Source organism: Leuciscus leuciscus, assembly GCF_965113295.1.
Source record: "Leuciscus leuciscus genome assembly, chromosome: 21".
Lineage (NCBI taxonomy): Eukaryota > Metazoa > Chordata > Actinopteri > Cypriniformes > Leuciscidae > Leuciscus > Leuciscus leuciscus.
Window position 1 is genome coordinate 30,220,527 of NC_138745.1, and position 26,842 is coordinate 30,247,368.

The 26,842-nt window shown below is 37.0% G+C and overlaps 1 protein-coding gene across 9 annotated transcripts in view; it reads right to left on the bottom strand.

Moving 5' to 3' along the window:
• Positions 1 to 1,375: 1,375 nt before the first annotated feature.
• Positions 1,376 to 26,842, bottom strand: part of sdk2b (sidekick cell adhesion molecule 2b) — a 300,705-nt gene continuing 275,238 nt past the window's right edge. For 3 of the 9 annotated variants that reach the window (XM_082151845.1, XM_082151853.1, XM_082151849.1), the window contains exons 31-47: positions 26,711 to 26,814; positions 25,413 to 25,483; positions 24,364 to 24,499; positions 23,871 to 23,927; positions 23,296 to 23,397; positions 23,090 to 23,205; positions 22,446 to 22,632; positions 20,064 to 20,201; positions 18,542 to 18,751; positions 18,332 to 18,457; positions 16,200 to 16,364; positions 15,965 to 16,105; positions 15,129 to 15,267; positions 11,972 to 12,101; positions 11,433 to 11,495; positions 4,668 to 4,724; positions 1,376 to 3,429 (exon numbers count right to left, since the gene is read on the bottom strand). In XM_082151845.1, the coding sequence (XP_082007971.1) occupies positions 3,013 to 3,429; positions 4,668 to 4,724; positions 11,433 to 11,495; positions 11,972 to 12,101; positions 15,129 to 15,267; positions 15,965 to 16,105; positions 16,200 to 16,364; positions 18,332 to 18,457; positions 18,542 to 18,751; positions 20,064 to 20,201; positions 22,446 to 22,632; positions 23,090 to 23,205; positions 23,296 to 23,397; positions 23,871 to 23,927; positions 24,364 to 24,499; positions 25,413 to 25,483; positions 26,711 to 26,814 (2,359 nt within the window). In that variant the 3' untranslated portion in view covers positions 1,376 to 3,012. The remainder of the gene's footprint in view (positions 3,430 to 4,667; positions 4,725 to 11,432; positions 11,496 to 11,971; positions 12,102 to 15,128; positions 15,268 to 15,964; positions 16,106 to 16,199; positions 16,365 to 18,331; positions 18,458 to 18,541; positions 18,752 to 20,063; positions 20,202 to 22,445; positions 22,633 to 23,089; positions 23,206 to 23,295; positions 23,398 to 23,870; positions 23,928 to 24,363; positions 24,500 to 25,412; positions 25,484 to 26,710; positions 26,815 to 26,842) is intronic. The other 6 variants (XM_082151846.1, XM_082151847.1, XM_082151850.1 and 3 more) reach the window with 6 other exon arrangements.

Sequence of the window (26,842 nt, forward strand, 5' to 3'; positions counted from 1 at the left end):
TTAACCTATAAATGCAGGGTTTAACCCTCATTAACCCTCATTCTCGCCACACTTCAGATGAAAAATAGAGATTTGGAAAGGGAGGAACAAGAGTTAATATCACATTTGCAGTTGTCACAAAGAGGGTGTGTTTTTGGACACCACAGAATAAAAGAGATAAAAATGATGGAGATGGAGAAATAAATGCTCCTTCTCTTTAACATAATCAAAGTTTAAATTGAATCATAGCTGATTGGCTTTATTCTCTCTGAGCTTGAGGGAGCAGTGTGACTGTAAAGTGTCTGGAGACAACATATGCTGGACAGGATTCCACAGGTCTGTTGATCCGATTTATCCACACGCAGTAAACCAATTACAGCAACAGAAGATGTCCAATAGAAGATGAAGATGGGCTTTTAAACATTGCAACACCTACACAAAGTAAGCAAGCATGCACAAGTATAAAATAATTGCACACACACATTCGGTGACAGTGATTTTGCCAAGTTGGAACAACAATCCTATCCAGATTTTATTGTTAGAGTTAAGTCAGAAAGTTAAGTATGCGGTATATTGGTATATGTATATTGCAGTATGCGATTACAGACTTGGCCAACGTAATGCAAGCATATTCCCAACAGACAGAGTTTTGTTGAACCTGAATGTTTTTCCAGGACCAACAAATGATGTCAATCCAGGAACATGTCCCACCTGGCAAAATTACAGTCATCCACTCATTCCTATAGTAGCCGTTCCAGTAACTTAGTCCCATTATCCGATAAAGCTAGTATTTAAACCTGTACTAACCTAATAATTTCCTCACCTGTCCGAAGCACACCTTAAGCCTTTGGAAATGAATAGGTTGACCTCATCAGATTGAAGTTATCCCTAAAATTGTCTCAATTGTCTTAAACAGGCGCAACATATTCCCAGCTACAAATTTGCCCACAATGAAACCGATAACGCAGCATAACACCCTACATTCACAACCAATCAGAACATATCTTTAATATACAGTTATGTCCCATCTGAAAAGAATGTTGCATTGTGGGTATAGTGGTGTCCCTATCAGGCTTTCTTTAACTAGCAACTAGTCAACAAGTTTAATTGGAAGGATTAAGCTGGTTGACCAGCTTCATATGACTATGTTGGTTTACAAGCTGGACCAGCAAAGATCAAATTGAAATTCAGGTCAAAAACCTGAAAGAACCCTTAAAATACTTCTTGTCTTCAGTTGCTCCAAGACGTAGATCTTAGAGTGCATGGTAATGTAATGACAGCTAAAATAATATAATTTTAAAGACACTTTCACTTAGCGTTACACACGTCTTCTCCTACGTCAGTCACTCACGAATGCTCTGTTTTCAGAGATGGCCATTTTCAATGTTCAAACCAATAACTTTTGCAGAAAACATAATTTATTTAGGAATATACTGTGTTCAGGCAGACTGAGCATGTGATTGACCTTGTTTATACAGACAGTAAAATCACTTCACGGAAAGGAAAAAGCAAACAACATCGTTAAACCTCACAAGTAAGCTGTGCAAGTGCCGTTTAGTTCTCTGCTGGCGTCGTGTTGGGTCCCTTAGTCCGTTTTCTTTTATCTTCAGTAACTTTGAATAGCCGCGTCAAAGCGAAGTGGTGAAAATCCATGGTCTGAAGTTCACAGGTACAATACATTTGCTTGGTTGCGCAATCTTTGAAAATGCCTTCAGCTCCTATGACGTCACGTCTTGCCAGATGATCTATGTGAACGGCGAAGATGACATCACTGGCAGAGTCATGTAAAGTGAAAATCTGTGTGTGAACAGGAACTCGTTAATGGGTATGTTTGACTTCCAGCTCCGCCTGAGATGCTGGCAAATATCCCATATCCACTGCTGTTTATTTTATGTTTGTGTCGGATGTTACCGTTTGCACGGCGGAAATGCAACCTGAAGCTCAGGATGACATCATAGAGTCAAATCAAAAGGAGCAACAAATGACCCCGCCCACCATGTAACACACACATACAGTACACACCCCGCTGCTGACATGAATCCTCTGAATCTGAATCAATCCAGAGCTATAGTACAATAATATCATAGTAAATCAGACTCTTACATATTTGGCCTTTCCTCTATCAGTTTCACATGGCAAATATACTCGCGCTCCAGTCCTTTGCTTTATAAACACAATCTACATTTCACATCTGGAAAAAAAAACATTCAAAACACAGATTAGCATTAAGCACTTAATATGACCTTTGGCCTTTTTAGAACACTGGTTAAAACTGACCTGTGACATCAATAAATGATGCTGGCTTTCCAACTCAAACATGTGCTAAGAGCAGGCGGGTCTTTATCAGATCATAGTCTCTAGTCAAATGAACTTTAACCTCTCATAATCACCAAAGTACTTTGTCATCTGTTTAAGAACAAAAAATACCACAGTAAAAAAAACACACCATTTAGCGTTTTTCTAGATGTTAGTCACCGCTGGTGATCCAAATGCTGAGATTTACTCCATAGCCTTTTTTTTTCTTCTTCTTCTTTTTCATGTGTTGGTGCTTCTGTCCAGCATTCATAACTTAGTTTTGTGTTGTACACTTTTGTGGAACTCAATAAAACAATAGGAACCAATAACAACAAAATGAAAAAGCAAACGAAAAGAATTGTTTGAACCAAAAAAAAGTCATGCAGTTTTTGTTCAGGCAGCACAACAAAATAAACCCAAACCAAAACAAACAAAGCTCACGGATGCGTTTACGTGTCTTTCCAAGTGATTGTCTTTCATTGTGAGTGAAACACACTGAACACACGCAAGCAGAGAAAGAAAACAAAAACCTGAACGAAAGAAAATAAACTGTGATCAAAGGAGGAATACAAAAATAAAAATCAGCTTGCAATGACAAGTAAAGCACAACAGATCCAGGGCTGATGTTTGTTGTTGTTCTTCTATAGACGTGAGTTTGACCAGGCGTTTGGGAAAACAAGAGATCCCCCCCCTCCCCGCCTTCGTTTTGTATTTCCATGAACCGATATCTTCATTCTGTCAAACAAAGGAGGAGAAGCCGGCGATGGGGGCCCGGGAGCCTGGGGCCAAGCTGCTCGGGGGCCGGTAAAGTGTGCCGTGCTGACTGGGTGGGTTGGAGCTCTGCTGGGATGGAGTGGGAGTCCGGCTGCCCTTCGGTCTAAAAAGGCTGCCAGTCTGGGACTGGCTTTGGGGCGTAGGGGAACTGAGCTGTGGGGGGAATGGGGGTAGAGGGGGCAGAGGGGGCAGAGGTGGGGGAGGGGCGCAGTGTTCGGGCTCTCCGGACTCAGACTCGGTGTAGTTGTAGGCCTGCGCCCGGGAGATTCCCTTCTGCTGTCTGCGCCAGGAGTTGTAGTAGGTAGGGTCGCTGATGTAGTGGTTGACAAACGAATGGGTCTTCTGCCTGTTGGGGTCCACCTCGTATTCGCTGTCACTGCCCTGGGATGGAGAAAGAGGGAAAGAATGAGTAATGGAGACAGAATCACTTCCACGATCTCAGTATTTAAGGAGGGAGATGACTTGAGAAGGTACCCAAGTTCTATCCAGAACCAGAGGTTGCACTAGAAATAATAATTATTAGTCATTTTTACAGCTGGGTTGCACATTGTCAGTCATGCTGATACTTTTATTCAGCAAGGATGCATTAAATTGATCGAAAGTCACAGTTAAGACATTTATAATGCTACAAAAGATTTATATTTCAAATAAATGCTGTTCTTTTGAACTTTCTATTCTTCAAAGAATCTTGAAAAACTATGTATCATGGTTTCCACAAAAATATTAAGCAGCACAACGTTTTTCCACATTGATATTAATAAGAAATGTTTCTTGAGCACCACGTTACATTTGGTTTTACTGTATTTTAATGCAACCTTCTTTGAAAAACATAATAAAAAACTTGCCAACCCCAAACTTGAGGTAGTGGTAGTATAGAATTGGATAATAATAAAAAATACAATAAAATAAATAAATAAAATCAAAGCATTTTATTTGTGTGAAGTACATCTTAAGATGTATGCAGAAGTTGCAAATTTTTAAACATAATTTATTTCTGTATTGACAAAGCATTAGATACAATGGAAGTTAATAAAGATTACAAATCATGACTGACAAGTGTGAGTTTGGTGAAGATGACTGATTTGAGTTATTTATTCATACAATCACAGAACATTTACACTGATCATTATAACATCTAAGTAAAACAAACTTAAATATACCATGTCATTGTTCAGGACATTTTTTTAAAGACAATATTTATAATCTAAAGTGTCATTGACAAGCTCTCAAGACAAGCTCTTTTAGTTTTATCAAACACTGCGTTGCGAGTATTTATTATTATTATTATTATTATTATTATGAAAAAGACAACAGACTTGACAGGAAACTGATTCAATGAACAATATCCAATGATTTATTCTACTGGACTACACTTATTTACTGTGGGAAAGCAGTAGTGAAATGCAATAGACCACGCACCGTATTGTTTAACCTGTCAAAAGTGGCCCCAAAAAGAAAGAAAAGCCAAACCAAAAAAAAATCACACGCTGCGTTTAGGGGGTCATATATCCATGTGGTGGGGTTTTGACCATGTATGCATGAAACGAATGGAGAGGATAGGAATGGACAAGCACTAGGAAGCAACTTCCTGTCAATCAATGCACAATTCATGTCCTCACCCATTGAGTTGGAAGAGTTTGGAGGCCCCCAGTCTTAAAGGAGAAAACAAGCGCCTCCTAGAGGTAAACAGAGACATGGGGTTTAAAGCAGTGCAGTATGGGCCCTACGTCATATTTCATGGGACAAACAATGGCTGCTGCTTCTTCTTTTTTCTTTAAATGGTGCATTACCCTTACAAAAAAGCACTGTGATATCAGATTTACATATTAATTTAAAACAATTTAGTTCACAACAAACCTGTATTATCACCATACCAATTTGAGTTAAATATTAAATTAAGAATTCTTATTTTTATGCCTTTTGTTTATCACAAAAACAAAGGGAAAAAACATATTTTCAAGACTTTTGGACCCTACTATTAGGAAATTAAAAGCATACCTTACCATTACAGTACAGTATATCAGCAGGCTAGTAACATTATACTTTTTTGTAAGGGTAATGTGGGCTGGGAGTACAACTTCTCAACACTTTCTCTGACACTAATGCATCTCCTGGATCAACATTGAGTCGGTTCCTCATGGCGGCCTCATACACTCTAAGTTGAGACAGCATTCTGCGCTAGAACAATGGACAACTGTATACATATCTGCCCTCTATCAATCTGTCTCTTCCACCACCATATTTATTACAACACCTTCCTTCCCTCATTCTGACATATCTGGCTCACACTTCTAGAGTTGGCTGATGGAGTTCAGATATATCCTAAAGTACCAAGTGCCAAAATGAAAATAAGAGAGAAGAACCATCATAGCTCAGGCTTTTAATGTTTGCATATTCTTTTAAGAAGACTTGTTTATCCTCACCACCACTTTCCACTCTCTCTTCATCAGGAATTCAATCAGGGAATTTCCAAATGCTACTTTTAGGGGTTGATTCTGAACTTTCTGAATAGCTGAACTCTTGCTTCACTGTTTGACACAGCATTCAAGTCTGTTACTAACATAAACACTCATTTTTTATTAAGTTTATTCACCCTTTCTGAGAGCAACTCTCTCATTTGAGGTCTTTAACTTTTAACAACCAGAAAAAATTGTCTTTTCGTCTTTTCACTGCACTATTTCAAAACAGAGATGCTATGATATATTCATATACTATATTAAATACAAACGGTTCAACATTTCTCCTTGTCTTTGTGCGGCGTAGTGAAAAGACTAACAATGTACAGATCTCTCCAGTCCATCATTACTGTAACATGTCCACACATATGTGACACACATGCCTCTTGTTTAAATTCCAGAGAGGAAAGCATTTCCCCCAAAACCAGCCTCACATCGCCCTAAAATAAGATCTACAGATTTTATGCCAAAATACCTGCTGAATTTCAGCAGGTAAATATATATATATATATATATATATATATATATATATATATATATATATATATATATATATATATATACATATACACACACACACTACCGTTCAAAAGTTTGGGGTCAGTAAGATTTGTAATGTTTTTAAAAGAAGTATCTTTTGCTCACCAAGGCTGCATTTATTTGATAAAAAACAATAAAAAAAAATGTAATATTGTGAAATATTATGACAATTTAAAATGACTGTTTTCTATTTTTAATATATTTTAAACTGTAATTTATTCCTGTGATCAAAGCTGAATTTTCAGCATCATTACTCCAGTCTTCAGTGTCACATGATCCTTCAGAAATCATTCTAATATGATGATTTGATGCTCAATAAACATTCATTATTATTATCAATGTTGAAAACAGTTGTGTACAATTTTTTTTCAAAATTCTTTGATGAATAGAAAGTTCAAAAGAACAGCATTTATTTAAAATAGAATATTTTCTAACATTAGAAATGTCTTTACTGTAACTTTTGATCAGTTTAACTCATCCTTGATGAATAAAAGTATTGATTTATTTTATTTATTTCCCCCAAAAATAACATTTTAATTCTTACTGACCCCAAACTTTTGAACGGTAGTGTATATATATATATATATATATATATATATATATATATATATATATATATATATATATATATATATATAATTTGTTAGTCTGCCCAATACATGCAAATAAATGTATAAAGCCCAAAATATATTTTTAAAGCATTATTGACTATGGATTTTTGTAGCATCATGCCTCAAGAAGGTCTATAATTGAGAATGTGCTGATTCCCGCCTCTTAAACGACTGCAATGTTTTAATGAGGGACATTCCAGTCATACCAGCAAATTCAACAACTCAATAAGCAGCAAACAAAACAGCCAGTAATTCAGCTTTGAAAGCTTTTTCTGTTCAGCGTGACCTCACAACGAAGCCAAGCTCAGAAACTGAAGCTACATGCTGACACGGTGTGTGTGTGTTTGTGTGTGTATGTGTGTGGTCATCAAAACATGTCAGTTGACACAGTGCGTCGTGACCCAGCCCTGCCCTTCCCCCGCTGACACATGGAGGATGAAACAGCTGTTCTCTCCTCCAAAAATGTTTGTTTGCATTCATCCACTCCTCTGTTATTCTTTCTCCTCAATCCAGCTATGATCCTGAAATACCACAGAAATCCAGTTGAATAAAATAATTCAATCAGAGCACGTCAACCATAACATGGCCAGCTGCCAAATCACCTGGAGGGAGAATCCAGTTGAAACTTAAAGCCAATTTAACTGGTGATTTTACACATGTGAATATAATTTTTTTTTGTCAGATAGGCCTATGCATGGGAATCAACACATAATACAGCTTTTGTGTCTATAAATGTATAGATAAAATCTCTAGATGGTTAAAAGTGTTTTTTAGCACAGTCATTCTGCTCAAACAAACACACTGCACCGAAGAAATTGCACATTAAATAAATGTAATTATTGAAAAAAGAAGAAAAAGAAAGAAGACCTAACCCGATTTCAGAATTTAATTTTGCAGTAATTTAGAGCAGTGAAAATTCTAATTAGCAAAAGCAAAAAAAAAAAAAAAAAGTTGCTGTCTTAAATTTTTAAGTATACACTCAACTTGGAAGTTTAAGTAATTTCAACTTAAATTACATTAAACTGACTTAAAAATAAGATGAATCTTGTATAACTTAAAAGTAAAAAATTGCTTAACTTATGTTGATAAGTTAAAGCAAAGTTAAAACATATGTTGTCATAAGTTATTGATCATTTAATTTTTTACAGTGAGGGAGATTATCAATCTTATATAAAAAAAGGAAAAATAATCAATTAATAAATAAGTAATATCGCGAGGTGGTCGCTCTGGTTTTAACTGCTATACTTTTCAGAACGCCTCACCACAAATATGAGCAATAGTATCACAAAAAAAAAATAAAAAAAAATAAAAAAATAATATATAGGCCTATATTTTTTTTTATTATTATTTTTTTTTCTAAAGGACAAGGTCAATGTGATTCAGGCCTCCTTATTATCATAAAGACTTTGTGTTAATTAAAGTTGGACTAAGTTTCAGACCACAAAATAATTCCAAAACAATTTGCCAAGATATTCAACCAAACACAAAATACTACTATTACAATAAAAGCTGAAGACAGATCGTGATGGGAATGGTTAATGAATCCTCAGATGGGAGGATCTAATCTTACTGGATCTTACTTGTTTGGCACGTATGTTTTGTCTCCTGCAGAGAGAGAGAGAGAAAAAGTGGGGCGAGATGTTCCCACCCGGAAAATCCCTGTTTTGAGTATCACCCTACCCTACAGAAATCTCTTTAAAATGTATGAAACTTCACTTCCTCTGTGGACCTACATTTAGACAGAGACACTAAGCCTGACCTTGTGATAGTTGTGAGAGAAATACATGGTGTCTAAATGAGTTTTACACTGGATTATGTTGTTTTCGTTCTGCAATAGATGTCAGCACTAATGCATCACTAAAGTATGCAATATGTTTGTCCAATCTGCTCAAAAAGCCTACAAAATAAAATGCAAGCCACTAGATTGTGGTTTCAAGGCCATGTGACTGCCAAAACAAACTCAACCTCATTCATATCTCTAAAGAGAAGGACAGAGAACGAGAAAGGGAGAAATCCTATTGTGGCACAGATATGGATTAACTGAGGGGGAGGAGCGTATAAGCGTCTATGTCTCGCATTCCACAGATCCATTCCAATATTAAGCACAGCAGGAATCAGTCTGACAAAGACACATGAAGGCTGGGCGATATATAGCCAAAAATAATATCTACATGCACTAACGTTCAAAAGTTTGAAAGGAACGGTTCATTCAATTGTTCAAAAGTGACAGTCAAGACATTTATAATCTTTTACAAAATATTTCTATTGCAAATAAATGCCAGTCTTATAAACTATATTTATGAAAGAATCCTGATTTAATTATTTTTTGTTTTGTTTTACAATTTTCAAGACTGATAGTAAAAGTTTTTTGAGCACCAAATCAAGATATCACACTGAAGACTGGAGTATGATGGTGAATTCAGCTTTGATAACACAGGAATAAATACAATTTTAAATGACATTAAATAAAAAAAAAATATTTTAAATTGTAATGATAATTCCACAATATAATTTTTTTACTGTACCTTTTTTTTATCAAATAATTGCAGCCTTGGTGAGAATAAAAATACTTATTTTAAAAATGTATTTTTAACACAATGCTTAATTAATATCTCAATACTTATGTGTTTGTTTTGAAATTATGATATTTTTCATCAGGGGAACCATCATTTACAAACAGCACCTGTAAACAAGAAGCTTTAAAATATTTAACTGCAAGAAGTAAAATACAGTCAAAAGCTATTTAAAATCAAGCTATGATTTCCATACTGTTTTCCCACTTCTCCTTCTCGGAGCAATCAACATTTTTACAGTAAATATACTTCGTAACTGTCCACCACTGTGACCAAAGTATTCAAAATATATATAATTTTACCAATTTTCCATTAAATACAATAATAACTTTTATAACTGTAAAAAAAACAAAAAAAACATTTTTAAATAAAAGTAGCTTAATTGAAATATTGCCAGCAAAATCAATGCAAATGATTGCCAATTCTTGATATATGACTATGCCATGTTTTAAAAAAATAGCATCGTTATATGCACACGTTTCTCTCTGTAACACAAGAGTGACAGATTAGAAGCGAAAACTTTCCATGAGAAAGAACTTTCATGAGCTATTTCGGGCTCTCTCTGGGAAGATTCTCAGTGTTGATGATGTGATGCCGGGATGATCATCAGAGAGCCAATTAAAACAAAGATGCTTTGACTTGGAAGACTGCCCTAACAATCCCTGCTGTTAACTGCAGCCGTAGTGCCAGCGTTTCCAAGAAAAACCAAACGCAGCTCAAAAATCGGACTTCAAAAGCCTAATGTGTCCAACACACTCTAAATGACTAGACGACATTACACCTGTCCAACATCTCATTCATCTTCCAAGTGATCATTTAAAGGCAGACCTGGCTCAGGTAGAGGTGCTCAGGCTTGCTGCATTGCCATCTGAATTGAAGCCGTATTTAAGAGTTCCTGAACAATGTCAGTATTATACGTCTCTGTGGTGGCTCTGGCTCTTTTGGAGACGACTCAATGGATCTGCAATAGCCTGGAGTTATCCGCTCAATAAAACTTCAAAGCGAGATTCCAGCCTCTCTCCTCACTCGTCCTGATGGCGGTGATAGCAGACTTTAGCAGGAGCAGAGGGAGAACAGGAGATGCTCTGTTCCCGACCACGAGTCAAAGCTGGCAGGACGCCAGGGGTCGGGAAGGAGGTGGCAGGAGGTGGCAGTGAAATGTAGTGGAGAAAGGAGTGGAGTTTTGAGATTTGTGCATTTTGGTGACAGCGCATAAAAAAACGAAATAAAAAAACAACAACTGGATGTTGCTTTAAATCCTTAGGGATATAAACGATTTTGCAAAGGTAAAAATCGAATAATAGAATTAAAACTTTTTTTTTTGTAATAATAACAGAAAAGAAAACGGAACAGATACAAAACAGAGTTTTTTTTTCAATTTAAAAATGGGATTAGATTTGCTACATTTAAAGTTAAATTATTAAAGTCTTCACTAATATTATTATTATAATATAAAAACATTTAATTTAGAGTGCAAAGATAACTCATTTCGAATCCTAGGCAATTTTAAAATAATTACCGGTACATACTTTAAAAAATATTTTTTTTAAATAAACTGCAGATCCGAACTGATCAGTTTGCATTTTAGCCGTGATATTATTTTAATAATTATTTTTGTAATATCAGAAAAAGTATTAAATTTCAAGCAGCATTACAATATTAAATATAAAAAAATACTGGAAATCGGAAAATCCACTCCACAAATTAAGAGGGGAAATAATGACACTTCTGAACACGGGACTAAAAATAGATTTATAGTGTGCAGCAGTGCTTCATGGGAGAGGCAAGTCTGTTAATGTGAAGAAAACAACAAGATGAGTTTGTGTTTCTTGCTTTTGATTTAGTAACTGCCAATGCCAGACTTTCACACGACGATGGTCATGCTGATCATTCCAGCTAAATGGTCACTTGGAGAGAAGTGGAAAGAGTCCAACCAAGGCCTTCCAGTTCTCACACTTAAGTCTTTATGTGTCTGTGTGAGTATTTAGTTTGAATACAGTTTCTGTGCACTGCACATTGTGTTTTGTTGTCAAGTCTACCACAGATTTTCCAATCTGTGCCTCAGGACAGAAAGTCTGGAGAGCATGAACGGGGATGCAGCAGAACGTTCTGGACATGATAAAAAAAAAGAACTACCCACAGGACCAAGGATTGAAGCCATGCTCAAGTAAGACAGCCAAAATCTCAAGTAGGGTATAACAGACCTTTCCTGGAGGGCTGTATCCTACTTTTGAGAAAGTTTCAGTTTCAGCACAGCGAGTCTTGTCCTAATAAAAGTGTGTGATAAGGGAATTTCAACAGGTCCTGTACTAAATTAATGTGACTAGATTTAGCATTACAAATCCTTCTTGGAGGTTAAAGGGACAGTTCACCCAAAAACGAAGATTATGTCATTATTTGCTCACCCTCATGTTGTTTTCAAATGTTCTTTCATCGATTGAACACAAAAGGAGACTTTTTTTAATATTATGGTTGCTCTGTCCCATACAAATACAATGGGAACTGGAGCTTTCAAGCTTCCAAAAGGAGAAAAACACACCATAAACGTATCAGAAAAAATATCTCAAAAGTAGTCAAAGTCTGTATTTTAAAAAAAAGGTGCTTTTATGTTCTTTTTAAAGCTTAAAAGCCTCTTGAAATGGGTAAGGGTGAGTAAATGAGGACAGTCATTTAATTTTAAGGTGAACTGTCCTTCTAACATACATGAACAGACACGGACTGATAATGTGATAATGTTTGTTACCTGTGAATCTGAGATCTCTGAGGGCTTCTCTGTGAGACTGCTGCTCTCTGCTGGGATCAGATCGTTGTACTTGGTGCTGACGTCCTCATCCGAATAGTGCAGACTGCCTGGACTGGGTCGAGGAGGTGACCTAATGACAGGATCAATATTGTTTAAATGTCCAATTTTATTGCTTTTAACATAAATGAAATGTCTAATGCTAAATTTTTCATTGAAGTTTTTTTTTGAAAAATTGCATTGTTGAGAAAAGTCGCATTTTACAATTACACACTACGGTAGAACTGATTAGCTTTTTGTGCATATTTATACGCATTTATGTATACTATATTTTTCGTGCTTGAAATGAAGCAATATCTGACTGCAGTACAGTGTGAAGCATCTTTAGAAAAGGGTTGGCTGTAATTCTAACTGCAGACACTTGTCTCTTTGTTAGCTGAATGAAATACAGTGTGTGTGTGTGTGTGTGTGTGTGTGTGTGTGTGTGTGTGTGTGTTTGTATTAAAAGGGGTTTCTTTATGAGCATCATGGGACCACAGTATTCCAGCTCGGAGGGTTTTCTGCATAATTAAGTCTCTGTGACACAGCAGTGGAGAGCAGCAAAGAAAACATCTTGCGAATTCCAGATTGTGCATCCGATATTTGAAATATAAAAACCTCTTTTACTGACTGCGGTTTTCAGCCTGAAAACCTGGAATGTTTCTGTTACTCTCTGAAAAACCTTTCAAAATCATTTTAATGTAAGTTTTTTTATACAAGTTTCACTATGCTTTAAAATACACGCAAAAATACACGCAAAAAGATTGATAAATATGCTATTTTCAGAACAGAGGACGTGTCATTTTCTCTACCACTGACGCTGAACCATTCCAACACAAATTATACATCCACACAGCGCCTGTGTTTTGCTGATGTTTGCAGTCTATTTGTTTACAAGTTGTTTTCACATTTCTCTCACTACACTGTTGATTGCAAACCTGCATTCGTGATTCCAAGAGAACATAAACCTAGTTGGTAAATACATAAATGTAAATATACACCAACAGCAAACAGAATCATAAATCTCCACCAACATATCAGCAATAAGCAATCTAATTCTTTAGGATTTATTTAATAAGAAAAAAAGAAGATGCATTGGAAAATTCATTATATTTTAATTTCTACAGATACAAAATACAATTTAATTACAAATAAAATGGAAATGGTCTCACTCATACCTGCCACCTACCTTTGTCATTTCTATTAATGTGTATTTCTATGTATTGTCATTTCTATTAACACAAAAGATGTTTAGCAATTGCAGCTTCTCTTTCCATCCTTATTTTCAGATTTTGACAACATAAATGTAGGTCTGTTCTTTAAACAGAGCTGGCATCCCCTAAACTTTCATATGAACTACCTCAAAACTCTCAAGTCAATAGGAAACAAATGCCGTTTGCTGTGAAGTCTTGTTCTCATGGTGGGCTTTGCTTGAGAAACCACAGACATGCCATAACAGACATGAAAAAATCTCAAATCACAGACCCCCATCTCAGCGGGCAGTCTTTGAATCCTGACAGTATCTCGACAGAGGGAAGCTCTCTGTATTGTGTTACCGGAGCTGTGATATGTCATTGAGGTTATACCAGCAAGACTTGAACCAGCTCTCTTCACTTTGCAGTGTTTCAGCAACGTCTTTGATTCTTTCTACCTTGATGCTCCTGTCACTTCTCTAAGATTTTCCTGAAGTTCTTTATTCACTTCCCTGATCCTCTCAGTCCAAATCAAGCTTCTTAGACCCTCCACCCGAGAGAGAACAAAGCCTGTGGAACTTCATCTGCGCATTCCTTCCAAACCTCTTCATTAATCTGCGGCCAGAGGAAAGAGCCTGGCATCCCCTCAAAGACCAGAGGACCTTTGATCCTCCTCAAGGTGACCCAGGATGAAGGAAGGCAGATGCGGAGAACTAAGGAGCGATAATAGGGTGGATTTCTCAAATGGAATTGACTCTACACACCTGGTGCACCTGGAAATATCACTACAGGTGTGTGATTCTTTTCATGACAGTGCTTGACTATATTCAAAATATTGCAGAATTAAATTCTACTCGCAACTCATGTTTTATGTGCATGGACATAAATGTTAGCACAAACCATGATCTTGTTGAGGAAATGTCTGCTGGTAGTTTTATAAGCAATCTGACTTCATGAGAATAAGACCATTCTTGTCAGGTGGATGCAAAAAAAAAAAAAAAAAAAAAAATGCACAGGCAAGAAAAATGTAAAATAATCTTATTTGTCTAGAGATTGAGATAGGAAGTTTAGGTTCAAAATAATATGTGCTGTAAAAAAAAAAAAAAAAAAAAAAAAAAAAATTCGGTATAAAATAAGAATATAATAGAAAATAAAAATACGATTCAAATTAAAATTACAATAAAAATACAAATATACAAAATAAAAATACGATCCAAGTTTCTGTACACACTATGCAAACACTTATATATTCTTCAAATACAGCGTCTACACATCCCACCACATCCATAATTTCATAAAATATATTGACATGACAAAATATATTGCATTCATTTTAAAACAGTCCCGTTTCACAGAGAATGATGGCAGTATGGGTGAGGTCACGAACCCGAATCTGTTATTGCACTTAGCCTGTGCCATGTCAGAGAGAAATGGCCTCATTAGTGGAAACAGAAACTTTTATATTGAGTTTTATGATGGAAAGTAGGATCTTATGAAGGTAGCCATTTGGTAATCCCATCAGTCTTTCCATGAAACTCTTAGATTTTGGGCTATTTTTGCCTCATTACTGCCACGTGGTTGAAGCTTTATGGGAGTTTGATAGTTCTATGTTCAAAATACACAATAAGCACATATGAAAATTTATTTACCACTTCATATACAAATTTTCAACATATTGGGCAAAATGACATTTAAGTATCTGATCAATGTAATAACAGTGTAATGCTTGCCTGTTGTTAGTGTTTGTTAGGTCATTGTGTTATGAGTGACAAAGTGTGTTTGTTGGGTGTGAAATTTACTGCTGTGTCAAGCTGAAAGTTGTTAAGGAGAACTGTGTGAAGAGTTGTGAAAGTGACCTAAGTACAATCCTAATGATTGTAAAAAACAGTACAAAACTGAGACAAAGAGAGACACTGACTTCCACTGACCTGGTATAGACACCATTTTTGCGGCAGAAGGAATTTTTGACTGACAGTCGACGATTGTTCAGTTCCAAGGCGGGGAAGCGGCTCTCGTCCAGACTGACCATCTCTCCATGTGCCAGTGCATTGCAGTTGGAATTGTTGCCTGTATGGGATGAGATATAGAGACATTAAGAGATCATAAGATGCAGTTTGGACCAAAGCCCGATACATCACACTGAGATGCGACGAATTCTGTTCTGGTGAAGATGATGCTTTGGGTCTAAATTAATGGAACAGGAATTCATTTTGTTCTGGGGTCGGTCACAATAACAGGATGCAGTGCCACTAAAACCACAAGGCCATCATTTTGGCATTTTTGGAGCTCAACATCCTCATTAAGGTAGAAAAACTTCTTGGCTGACACAAGTAGGGTATGTGTGTGTGTGTTGGACATCTGTGTTATGGAATGTGTTTTTGTGTGGGAGGAAAAACTAGGCCTCTCATGCTCCCTCAGTTTGTTTAACATGTTTAGTGACCCACAGTACTGTTGTGTTCTGCCTGCTCTTACTACAGAAATGCTGACCGCACATTTACACACACATACCACACTGATGATGTCACAGCACAACACAGCACAACAATGCTTTTTCATTCATCATGCCACTCACTGAATGACCCTTTGACATAAACAAATACACAGACAGACAGACAGACAGACAGACAGATAGATAGATAGATAGATAGATAGATAGATAGATAGATAGATAGATAGATAGATAGATAGATAGATAGATAGATAGATAGATAGATAGATAGATAGATAGATAGATAGATAGAGATAGATAGATAGATATACATACTTGAGTCAGATTTCTTGGCATATTTCTTGCTCTGGCCTCTGATGATGAGGATGAAAACTAGAAGCAGGATGAAAATGAGGCCGACCAGAGCCACCACTACCAGAAACCACCATTCCTCATAGAATGGAGACACTTTTTGGGCTGGAATTAAAAACAATTGCATATGTCATTAGTCAAATTGACTTATGTCTGAGTTCAGATTACACTTTTACAAAATTTGAAGGTTTGAACTAACCTGATATGGATGGTGACGGTTGGCTTGGAGACCCGTACCCATAGTCATTCACCCCAATGACCCGGAAGTCATAACTGACTCCCTGTTTTAAGATGTCCATGTTGAAGGTGTATGATGTCACTTCCTTGGGAATGTCCTTGATTAAGATGTCCCACAAGCCTTCATCTGAAACATTTTTAGAAAGAAAAAGGCCTAGTCATATATAGTGGCATAGTTTGTCATTCATATCAGAAATAAGTTCTTTGAGTCTGATAACCTTAAAGACACAGCACACCCAAATATGAAAAACCTGTCATTGTTTACTCATCTTCATGTCATTTCAAACCCATATACTGTACAAGTGAGGGTGAATCATGTGAATAATGACCACATTTTCATTCTGGAGTATACTGTCCCTTTAAAGGTGCATTGCGCAAGTCTCTGAGTTTTTGCAGAACTATGCCCCCTCTGGCGGCAAGCGAAACTGCAACCAGAGGTTGTCTTTTGCACTAGACAAAAGTTTTCTTTTTTTTATCTTACGTGGAGTTTGCGTTGGTGTTTGAAATGAACTACAAGCCGGTCTCTTAGAATCCATCTTCTACGGAGAATGGCGGCAAATACACAAACCTGCCAGACATAGCTATGTGAGCGTGCCGTGAACGCGCATGACGTCACACCCAGTCTCAAATTCCGACCCGAATCCCTCTTATTTATTTTACTGTACAGGATTATAGAGACAATCGCAGTGATCAGAGAAGGGCTCATTCAGCCCATCAGGCAATTGTTTAAGCATGTATAGTTAGAAAACAGGTATTTTTAACATGAAAAGTTGCGCAATGCACCTTTAAGAACACTTATTTTGTGTGTGTGTGTGTGTGTTTGTGTGTGTGTGTAACACTGCAGAAGCTGTCAGAACTAATAATCCAGAGGCTAGATCTCATCAAATACAATTTCATCACAATATATAACATTTCACTTCAGCTATGTCTAATGTGTTTAATGTGTTACCAAGAACCTCAAGCGCCTTCAGGAGCATTGGGGATAGAGAGAGAGAGAGAGAGAGAGAGAGAGAGAGAGAGAGATAGAGATAGAGATAGAGATAGAGAGAGAGAGAGAGAGAGAGAGAGAGAGAGAGAGAGAGAGAGAGAGACAGAGAGAGAGACAGAGAGAGAGAGACAGAGAGAGAGAGAGAGAGAGAGAGAGAGAGAGAGAGAGAGAGAGAGAGAGAGAGAGAGAGAGAGAGTAAAGTGCTGATGTCATGTGCCAGGCCTGGCAGAGAAATTACAGGGTGAGATCTTCAGGGCTGAGGGTGACAATAATATTCCACTTCAACGCCACATGAATGGCATGCAAAGATGGTCTGGCTGCATACATCACACTAATGTATGGATCTTTAACACACACACAGTTTCTTAAACCAATCCCATCTGCTCCTCCCTCAGAACTCACTCTTTTCTCATTCGAGGAGGGCTTCTCCTCAGTCATTGAGGAAATCTGATCTGCACTGTCACAGTTGGAGCGCTCACATCAATATATCTCCTTCATCGGACATAAGCTGCCGTCAGCATCTTTTATCCAGACGCATATGGAATCACTCTTCATTGTTTGGGACAATTGTATCTAAGAGTTTGGCTGAAGCAATATGCTGAAAAACAGACCTCATGCTCAGTCTGGGCCTTAAAGTCGGAGACACTGCGTTTACATAATTCTCTGAAGTCTTAAGTTGGTTCTTCTAAATCAGAAAATAGTAGTATTTCTGTTTAATACCTATTTCTGTTTTACTTTTGACACTTTTTTGGGATAGATGGGTAGAAAATTGGAGAGAGAGAAGAGGAGTGGAAGCTGGGTTCAAACCAACATTTCCTGCATGAGAACCAACACTTTTTTTGACAACAGCACTTCTCATTACAAGTCTGAACACTCTGAAACACGCAGCACATATTTATTTAACTAAATCACAGTCTTTGAGTTCTGACTCTTTTTATAGACAAAGACTTTAAAGAAACGACAGGAAGTTTGAAGACAAGGGTAAAGTAACCAGCACACACACAAACCTGCAACTCCCATATGAGCACCAAGGTTCACTAAGCCACGACTCCAGTGTTTAATTTCTCAAACATATATGTGCAAATTTGTATTTTTAATGATCTCACCTGAGGGTCTGGCCTCAATAACATAGCGAGTGATGGGTGCTCGTCCGGGATCCCCATTGGCCCAGTGGATGGTGAGGCCGGAGCCGTATCGAGAGATGAAGGGCTCACCGGGAGGGCCCGGGGCTCCTGATCACAAAGAAGAAACAGGGTTAACATGAGCTCAGCTGAAGCTGCTTCGCTGAAATAGCACAGAGGCTCTAGCATACAGACCTTCACCAGGTCCTGTGGTGATGTTGGCCTCCACCTCTGGACCATAGGTAAAGGTTTTGGCACGAATGCGGAAGTTGTACGTGACGCCATCCGCCAGGTCTTTGATTTTCAGCCACAGGGGGGCGTTCCCCTTCACGTCCACCGTCACGATCTTACTGACGCCTGGGGGGGAGGGGGAGTGAAGACAGTCGACACAGGCCACTGAGGACTCTAGACAAACACACTGCTTTTAGTTCAGGCAACAGGAGCTCAACACACACTCACTCATGGGTGTGGATCTCATTTCAACCATATTGTTGGCATCTGAATATTGATTGGAGGGTCCAAAATTAACACTCATCAAATGCCTAATGCAAGCGAAATGACTTTGATTAATTAGAATTTGGCTGGTAATTTTATTATTCACAACAACTTGTTTGTAGTGTTAAAGAATGAGTATTTGACAAGTGAAGCAGATTATCCGTTAAGTGATCAGCATGAAAGACTTGTGTGTCTTCTAACAAATTTCCTAAGTGTATATTTTATCATCAGAAGTTTAGCTTGAACTGCTTAAGTTTCCTCCAGAAGTCCATAAGATAATACAAATCCACTAAAAGGCAACAAATATGAATATATATATATATATATATATATATATATATATATATATATATATATATATATATATATATATATATATATATATATATATCAAGGACCTGTGACAGATGCTGTTTCACCAGACAATGGTTATCTTGTAAGTTTTTTATTAAGTAAAATGAAAACTTGTTAATTGAAATAAAGAAAAAAAAAAGTATGATGAATAAGTTATTTAAAAAGTTTAAATGATAATTAGAAAGGTTGCCTGGGCAAATGACTGAAATAAAATAGATTGAACTACCAGAATTATTCAAACTAAAATTGAAATAATAATTAATTGAAGCTAAATATATATTCAAATATTTTTAAACTAAAACTAATAAAAACCTAAACTCACCTAAACTTAAACTAAATTAAAATGAAAACTGGAAATATAAAAATAAAAATAAAAGGTATTTCAAAATGTTAATAAATGCTATAATAGTAAATAATATATAAATAACAATTGATGCTGCAAAAATATCTGTGCTGTTTGTCATAAGCAAGGAAAAATAGCAAAATTATTAAAAAATATAGATATTATGAAAATAAAAATAATGCAAAATACTATTTCATGGGCAGTTAAGAATGGCTAGAAACTTTTTAAATAACTCACCATTGGCAGATGTGGCAAATGTTAATTGTGGACCCTGTCTGATTATAATATTGATAATTTGATGTTAGGACAATTGTGGAAGGAATTGTTCCAGGGCCCAACACCCCTGTACACACACACACACACACACACACACACACGCGCACACACACACACACACACACACACACACGCACGCACGCACGCACGCAATTATTTGATTCCTAACTGATATCAATTAAACTCATGATTATCTAGTAATGCTAGTAAGTTGTTGGAAAAAGGAACTTTTAAGCTAAAGGCACTGACCATCAACAGGCATGCAGGGCTCGTAGATGAGTCTGTAACCCTCGAGGATGCCATTAGGGAAGACAGGCTCGCCCCACGACACGTTGACAGAGGTGGTGGTGAGCTCACTGAAATGGATGAAACTGGGAGCGCTGGGAGCTGAAAGAGAAAACATCTGCTAATCAGGAGAGACACGACAGACAGTCTCAATGGCTTAAACACGTCTGCCTTTCTCCTTTTCCTGGGATCGAGACTTTAAATCCTTCTTGGAATAAAAAACAGCTAGAAAAAAATGACATGTCATCCTTTGCCTGTCTCTATCTATTGGGGGAAAAAAGAAAAAGAGCAGACATAATATAGAGACAAATCATTTTAGACGAAAGAGAGGAAGACAGACACAGCTAGTGAGAATATAGACTCTTGCTGATTTATTCTACTTCCTTTGCTATGTACTTAAGCTCCACAGCTTGAGCCAAAATCATTTAATGCCAGTCAAAATGTTTTCTATATGAGCAATTGGTTACACTTTACAATAAGGTTCATTAGTTAACATTAGTTAATGCACTGTGAACTAACATGAACAAACAACTAAAGCTGTTCATTGTTTGTTCATGTTAGTTCACAGTGCATTAACTAATGTTAACAAATACAACCTTTGATTTTAATGACGTATTAGGAAATGTTGAAATTACTATTCACTGAGGTTAATAAATGCTGAAGAAGTATTGTTCATTTTTAGTTTATGTTAACTAAGGTAGATAACTAATGAACCTTACTGTAAAGTGTTACCGAGCAATTCATGATATTAACAACAACTGTCAAGCTATGAAGTTGTAACTACAAAGAAAAACGATGCTCTCAAGAATTTTAATAATACTTCAATAATACTTCAACCACACACACATCTTAACGGCATACAAAAAAGTAATTTTTTGCAACATTTTAATTATTTAACCCCTTACTAGACATTTTGGCAAGTGGGACCCATAAATGAAATAGACAAAATAAAAAGGTTGCTGCTCATAAGTAATTCTGAATAGACACAGAATGTGTTTGTGAAGTTTCAGCTCAAAATACCCCACAGATTATTTATTATACCATGTTGTACATTTTTGAGTAGAACCAAAACCATGCTATTTTCGACCATGTATCTTTAAATGCAAATGAGCTGCTGCTCCCCGCCCCGCTATCCAGAATAGTGCTGTGCCTTTACAGCTCGTGCCTCGGATACTCTGCCGAAACATCTGTTTGGTTTTGATTATCATCTCTATTGTGGTCAGGCTCACGTGACATCACAATTTTTCAACATTATGTAAGCTCATTAACTGCATGCATTTTAAGCATGTGTATTTTAGATCTGAGTGTTAAAGTGACAGCAGTGAAATATACAATACCTATGTATAAACAAGTTAGGTGTTAATTCATTAAAAGCTCTGATGATTGAAACTAATTTGCTAGACTGATTTAAACCAATGACTGGTGAATCTCTTTGACTGATTATGAACCAGTTCATAAGAATCATTCCCTTGAGAATCAGACTATACTTAGTGGGGAAGTTTATTATATTTGTCACATAGTTTTTTCTTAATAAAAAAGCAATGAATAAACCCACTTTAAGTTCCACCGTTCATTTTTGAGATATGGATATATGCCATTTGCTTCAAAAATCATTTTTACATGCCATATTCTAAACTACTTGGTTCTTCGTCTCTCCCCTTCGAGAATTTTATTAGCAAAGACGGTGAAAAAAAAAGCTTACATATAACAAAATAGTCTGAAATCTACTCATTTAGACACTGAAGCCAACTTTACAATATCAGATGACAAAAACGGTCACTTCTTTGGCACTCCAATGAAAAGCATATTTCTTTTAGACTCCAGGGGAAGTATCTCCTTCAGAAAGAGAGAACAATCTCGAGACTGTGTCCCACAGACGCTCTGAGCCGTGAGCCAACTCGCAGGCATGCTGAATGAAAACCGCAAGAGCTGAATAAGGCAGAAATAACTCTGCTTCATCAGACCAAACTTTAAGCACACAAACAAATGCATAAAGCAGATTTACTGATTAGAAGCAAATGATAGCTTGTTGAGTTTTTGATATTTCTTGGCCAGTTGTCAGCAGCGGTTCGCATTCCAGAAGGTCTTAGACACATAAATAATTAAATCATTTGAAATAGTTTCCATCATTCCCAACTCCTAATTGATTGCCCATGTGTTTACTGTAAAATAAGTGGCAAAATTACTCACCACTTTAATAACTAAAAAAGGAGGGCTATCTAGCAGAGACCATAGTGGCCTTCCGGTACTTGGTACATTATGTGCTTAGCAAAGTGTTTTTGTTGAGATATGCATGAAGGTCCTGGAGGAGACAAGTAAGGCCAGAACTTTTTGAAGTTTCCTCACCAGCTTGTTGTGTTCTTCCTCTGGTCGGTGGACTGCGTGGCCCATCGCCCGCTGCGTTGAAAGCAGCGACACTGATCATGTAGGTGGTGTAGCCCGTTAGATTTTTGAGCTTCACCCCTCCCTCTGGCAGGAAGAGAGTCCGCAGTTTCTCAGTCTCGTTTTTCCGTTGATATTCCCAAAAGAAAATCTGGAATAAGAAAACAATAGGTCACACTCATTATTGTTCTGTATGTCTATTTTAGGCGTTCTACAACTCCGAGCACTTTCATGTCCCAAGACATTTTTCTTTTCCTTTTTTGTTATATGAAGGTCACATTACAACATTTTCCCTGCCTCATTTATTATTGTAACCTTTTTAAAATGGCCTTGAAAATATGAAAAACCATTATGAAAAATACGAATAAGTACATTTTAAAATATGATATAATCAAACACTTTCAATAAAACTGCCAAAATCAAGCTGAATCATTCGGAAAATCTTTCAAGGTGTAATTTAGAATTTTGTAACTATTCAAAAAGTGTAGTTTCCACCATGTGATATAAATAGTCAACATTAGTAAGAAAAACCCATGATTCAACAACTAAGAAATATACACATGCAAGTCACACTAAAAGCATTTTCCACTTAGTCATCAGAGTCTGACCTTATAACCCTGAATGTCTCCATTCTGAGTCTCCAGCGGAGGCGGGTCCCACGTCACATCGAATTGTGTGGCAGTCGCTGATTGGATGATCACATTCTGAGGCGGGGCAGTGGGAACTGTGAGGGAACATTGATGTCATGTGAAGTTCTGTTCCTTTTCATTTGTCAGCAAAGAAAAGACTTCATAACTGTAATACAAGTTTTTACCTGCTTCACCAACAAAGACTTCCTGTGGTGAGCTAGTTGGACCCTCACCAACAGCATTGTACACACTCATTCTGATTTCATATCGCTTGTGCTTCATAAGATCTACAAAAGTGCACAAAAACACAAATAACAGTTTCTTCATACATGGTTGGCACTTCACATATTGTATCTACTTCAAAAAACATAACAAAAAAACGACAAATAATGTGTTTTGTTTTATATCAGATGTTCTAATTTCTGGACCATTTTTGTTTCGTTAACTTTGACTCAGGATGCCGGCTCCAAGTCCAAGTGATGAGTCAGTCTGCTTGCCTTATCTGAACTCAATTTACACACTGCTCTTCCTGCAGACATTATTGACGGCTGAGAGAAACCAGACCCGGCTCTTAACTTCATTACCACTCTAGACGTGAGGTGAGAACAGGCCTGCTGATAGCAGCTAGCCTAAACATCCAGGCTGCATATCCTCAACTCTTAAGCAAGACTTGACTTGTGCTGCATTAGGCACTATCATATATCAGTTTTATGGGAGGAAAAATATTACAGATTGCTAGAACAAACAGGAAGTGACTTACTGTCCAGCTCGTACTGAGTGAGGGACGGCTCGCTGAGATTCCGCAAACTATATGGAGCTGCAGGAGACAAAGTGGAGGACATTAATGAAGAAGATATGATCAGAAAAATAATAAGAGTGAGAAATTAGCTTAAATATTTTTAAATAGTTAATTATGCTTGGTTTACTATAATGATACTCGGGCAGGTTTTTTAACTAATATTTAATTCTTAATTTTGATTTATTAAAATGTAACTTAATTTTGAATTTGATTAATTGATCATATTTCTTTTTTTTTCATGTATTTAATTTTTCAAATACATTTATTGTTTTGGGCTGTGAATCAAAACATTCGTTAATATAAAAATAAATAATTAATGAATGAATATAAAAGATTTTACAATTTTCTTGGTTAGGTTTCAACATTGGTAATTGTGTTGCATACTTTATTTTTGGGTCATGTCTCACCATATCTCGCTAGTAAGGGAATCGTACAGTATATGTTTTATGCTTACATGTGAGTTCTGCCCAGCTGGTTGAAGCGCCACTGATGGTGTGAACGCTGAAACTTCGGAGTCGATCATAAAGCAACTCCCGATATCGGATTCGGAAGCCCAGCAGGATCCCGTTAATCTTCTCCTCAGGAGGGGGCTGAGGACGACAGGACAGGCTGAGCGAATGTCACCACACATTATCAACAGTGTATGTAATAATGGTGAGGTATGGAATTTCTGTGCTACTAGAACTCTGTTCATCTCACAAAATTGCAATTAGGGATGCACTGAAATTTTCACCGAAATTCTGTTTGCAATAGCCCTATGTGGTATAGCCATGCTGGGCAATGCTGGTAAAATGACACTATACCCTCTTGTTCACTGATCTTGCTTGTATTCTTTTAATTCAAATTGATTAAAATGATTGAATTTCATTTTTTTTTTTTATCACAACAAAAAAAAAGTCAATAAATACAATACAATTATACAAAAAAGTTAATTTAAAATCAGAAATAAATCATTTAAAAAAGCATTTTGGGTTTTGGCTTTCGGCCAAGTGCATCCAGAATATTCAGTTTCGGCCCAGATTTTTCATTTCGGTTTCATTTCTCCTTCTGCTATTGTCAGAAAAAAGATTAGCTTTTAAGCCTTTAAGCTTTTGCCATTTGATTTGTGTTTGCGGTTGAAGGTTGTGTAAACACATGTGCGTTGCTAATATCCGGAGGGATAACATTTTTGCTCTGTCAGATCAAACTTCTGCAAATTTTGAGTTCAAGTTTAACGATCAAATCTGAGAAATCCCCCCTCCTAATAAAGCGTGAATGAACTGGTTCTGGTGGAGGAACCAGTTAATTTACCTTTTTCCACCTGAATGGATAAAAACGTGAACCAGAGGCCTGCGGCTTTTAAAACAAGCCCTCTTTGAAATGGTAATTCAGGGGTGACATTGAGAATATGTGTTTAAGATACATACTATGCCCTCCTGCTCTGTTATTACAAACCGTTGATGGAAAAGCACGGCTGATGCGGATGTATAAGGAGAAGCACAGCGTAAAGTCCCGCCCCCTTACCTGCCAGCAAATCAGCACAGAGGTTGTGGTGTGTGGCGTGACAGTCAGGATTGTGGGAGATTCGTCTGGAGCTGGAGAGAGCAAGAGATACAGTTAAATAGAGAGAGAGAAAGATAACTGTGTACTTGGCATCATTGTGAATGTTTTGCCGCATCAGCTACAATGCCTTACGCTACATAAACACTGCATTTCTAAACATGCCAAGCCTGTCTTACAGCCTGATTTGTTGTGTTGGAGTTTTAAACAGGCATTATGAAGGGCCCGTCTCTCTTCACTAGAGTTGCTTGGGTAACATTTAGTCTCGTGGCAACCAGGGATACTGTATTACCTCACTTATTTTACTGCCTCCAGCAATGACATCATTGCTGGAACACAATAGCATCACCTGGCTTCACAATAAACCAACGGCTATAAAACAGCACTGTGGTAGAATAGCATCTGTGTGCAGCATAATGGTCAATTCTTGAGATGCACATCACACACAGAGTGACTCGGCTGTATATATTCAGAGAAAAGAGGAAGGCGGAGCCATGTAGAGAAGAATATGGTGTTTAATGGCTCATTGTTTTTGTAACAATGTAAAAGTCTTTACTGTTATTTTTTATCAATTTAATGCATCCTTGATGAATAAATGTATTCATTTATTTTAAAAAAGTTAATAAAATAAAATCTTACTGATACATAGCACACATAAATATTGGATGAAATAATCCATTTAAGTTATATTGAACTATTTTTATCCATCTTTAGGAAACAGGGTGTTTCCACCCCACAAACAGGTATTTGTTGGTCATTTTTAGCCTCAAATATAATAAAAATCGAATCCAATACAGATCTTTTCCAGTGTGCTTTACCAGAAGAACCAAGTGCCGCTGCTAAGTGTTTGCTTGTAAACAGTAATTGCATCTGTTTAGTTTTGAAGTAATTTGTTTGAGATGCTCTCAATATTTTTCTTTCTTTTTATTTATTCATGAGTAGGCCATTTTCTACTCCTTGCACTGTTTAGAGAACATATGCGATGCTGACTTTGATTTTGGCCATAACTACCACAAAAGGCTATTTTAAGCAACCTACTGTAAGCTGGTTGCTGGTTTAAGAAGGGTTTGGGTCACTTGTCAGCTGGATAGACTGAGAGACCTGCTTACTGACCAACTTAAGACCAGTTTGGGCATCTTGGAAACCCGCCTTGATGCCTTAAATGTCTAAGCAGATTGCTCGCTATAGGTGTGTGTGTGTGCATCCACAATAAAGCATTGATAAAGAGTACAAGAGAAGTGGAAAGGGTTAAATGTTCTAACCATCCTGTAGTGTTGTGATGGCTTCACTCTCTTCACTGTAGTCACTGTCTCCAATATCATTAGTGGCCTTCACTCTGAACTGATAGGACGTGAACGGCTTCAGTCTGCGAGAAATATCACACACACGAGTCA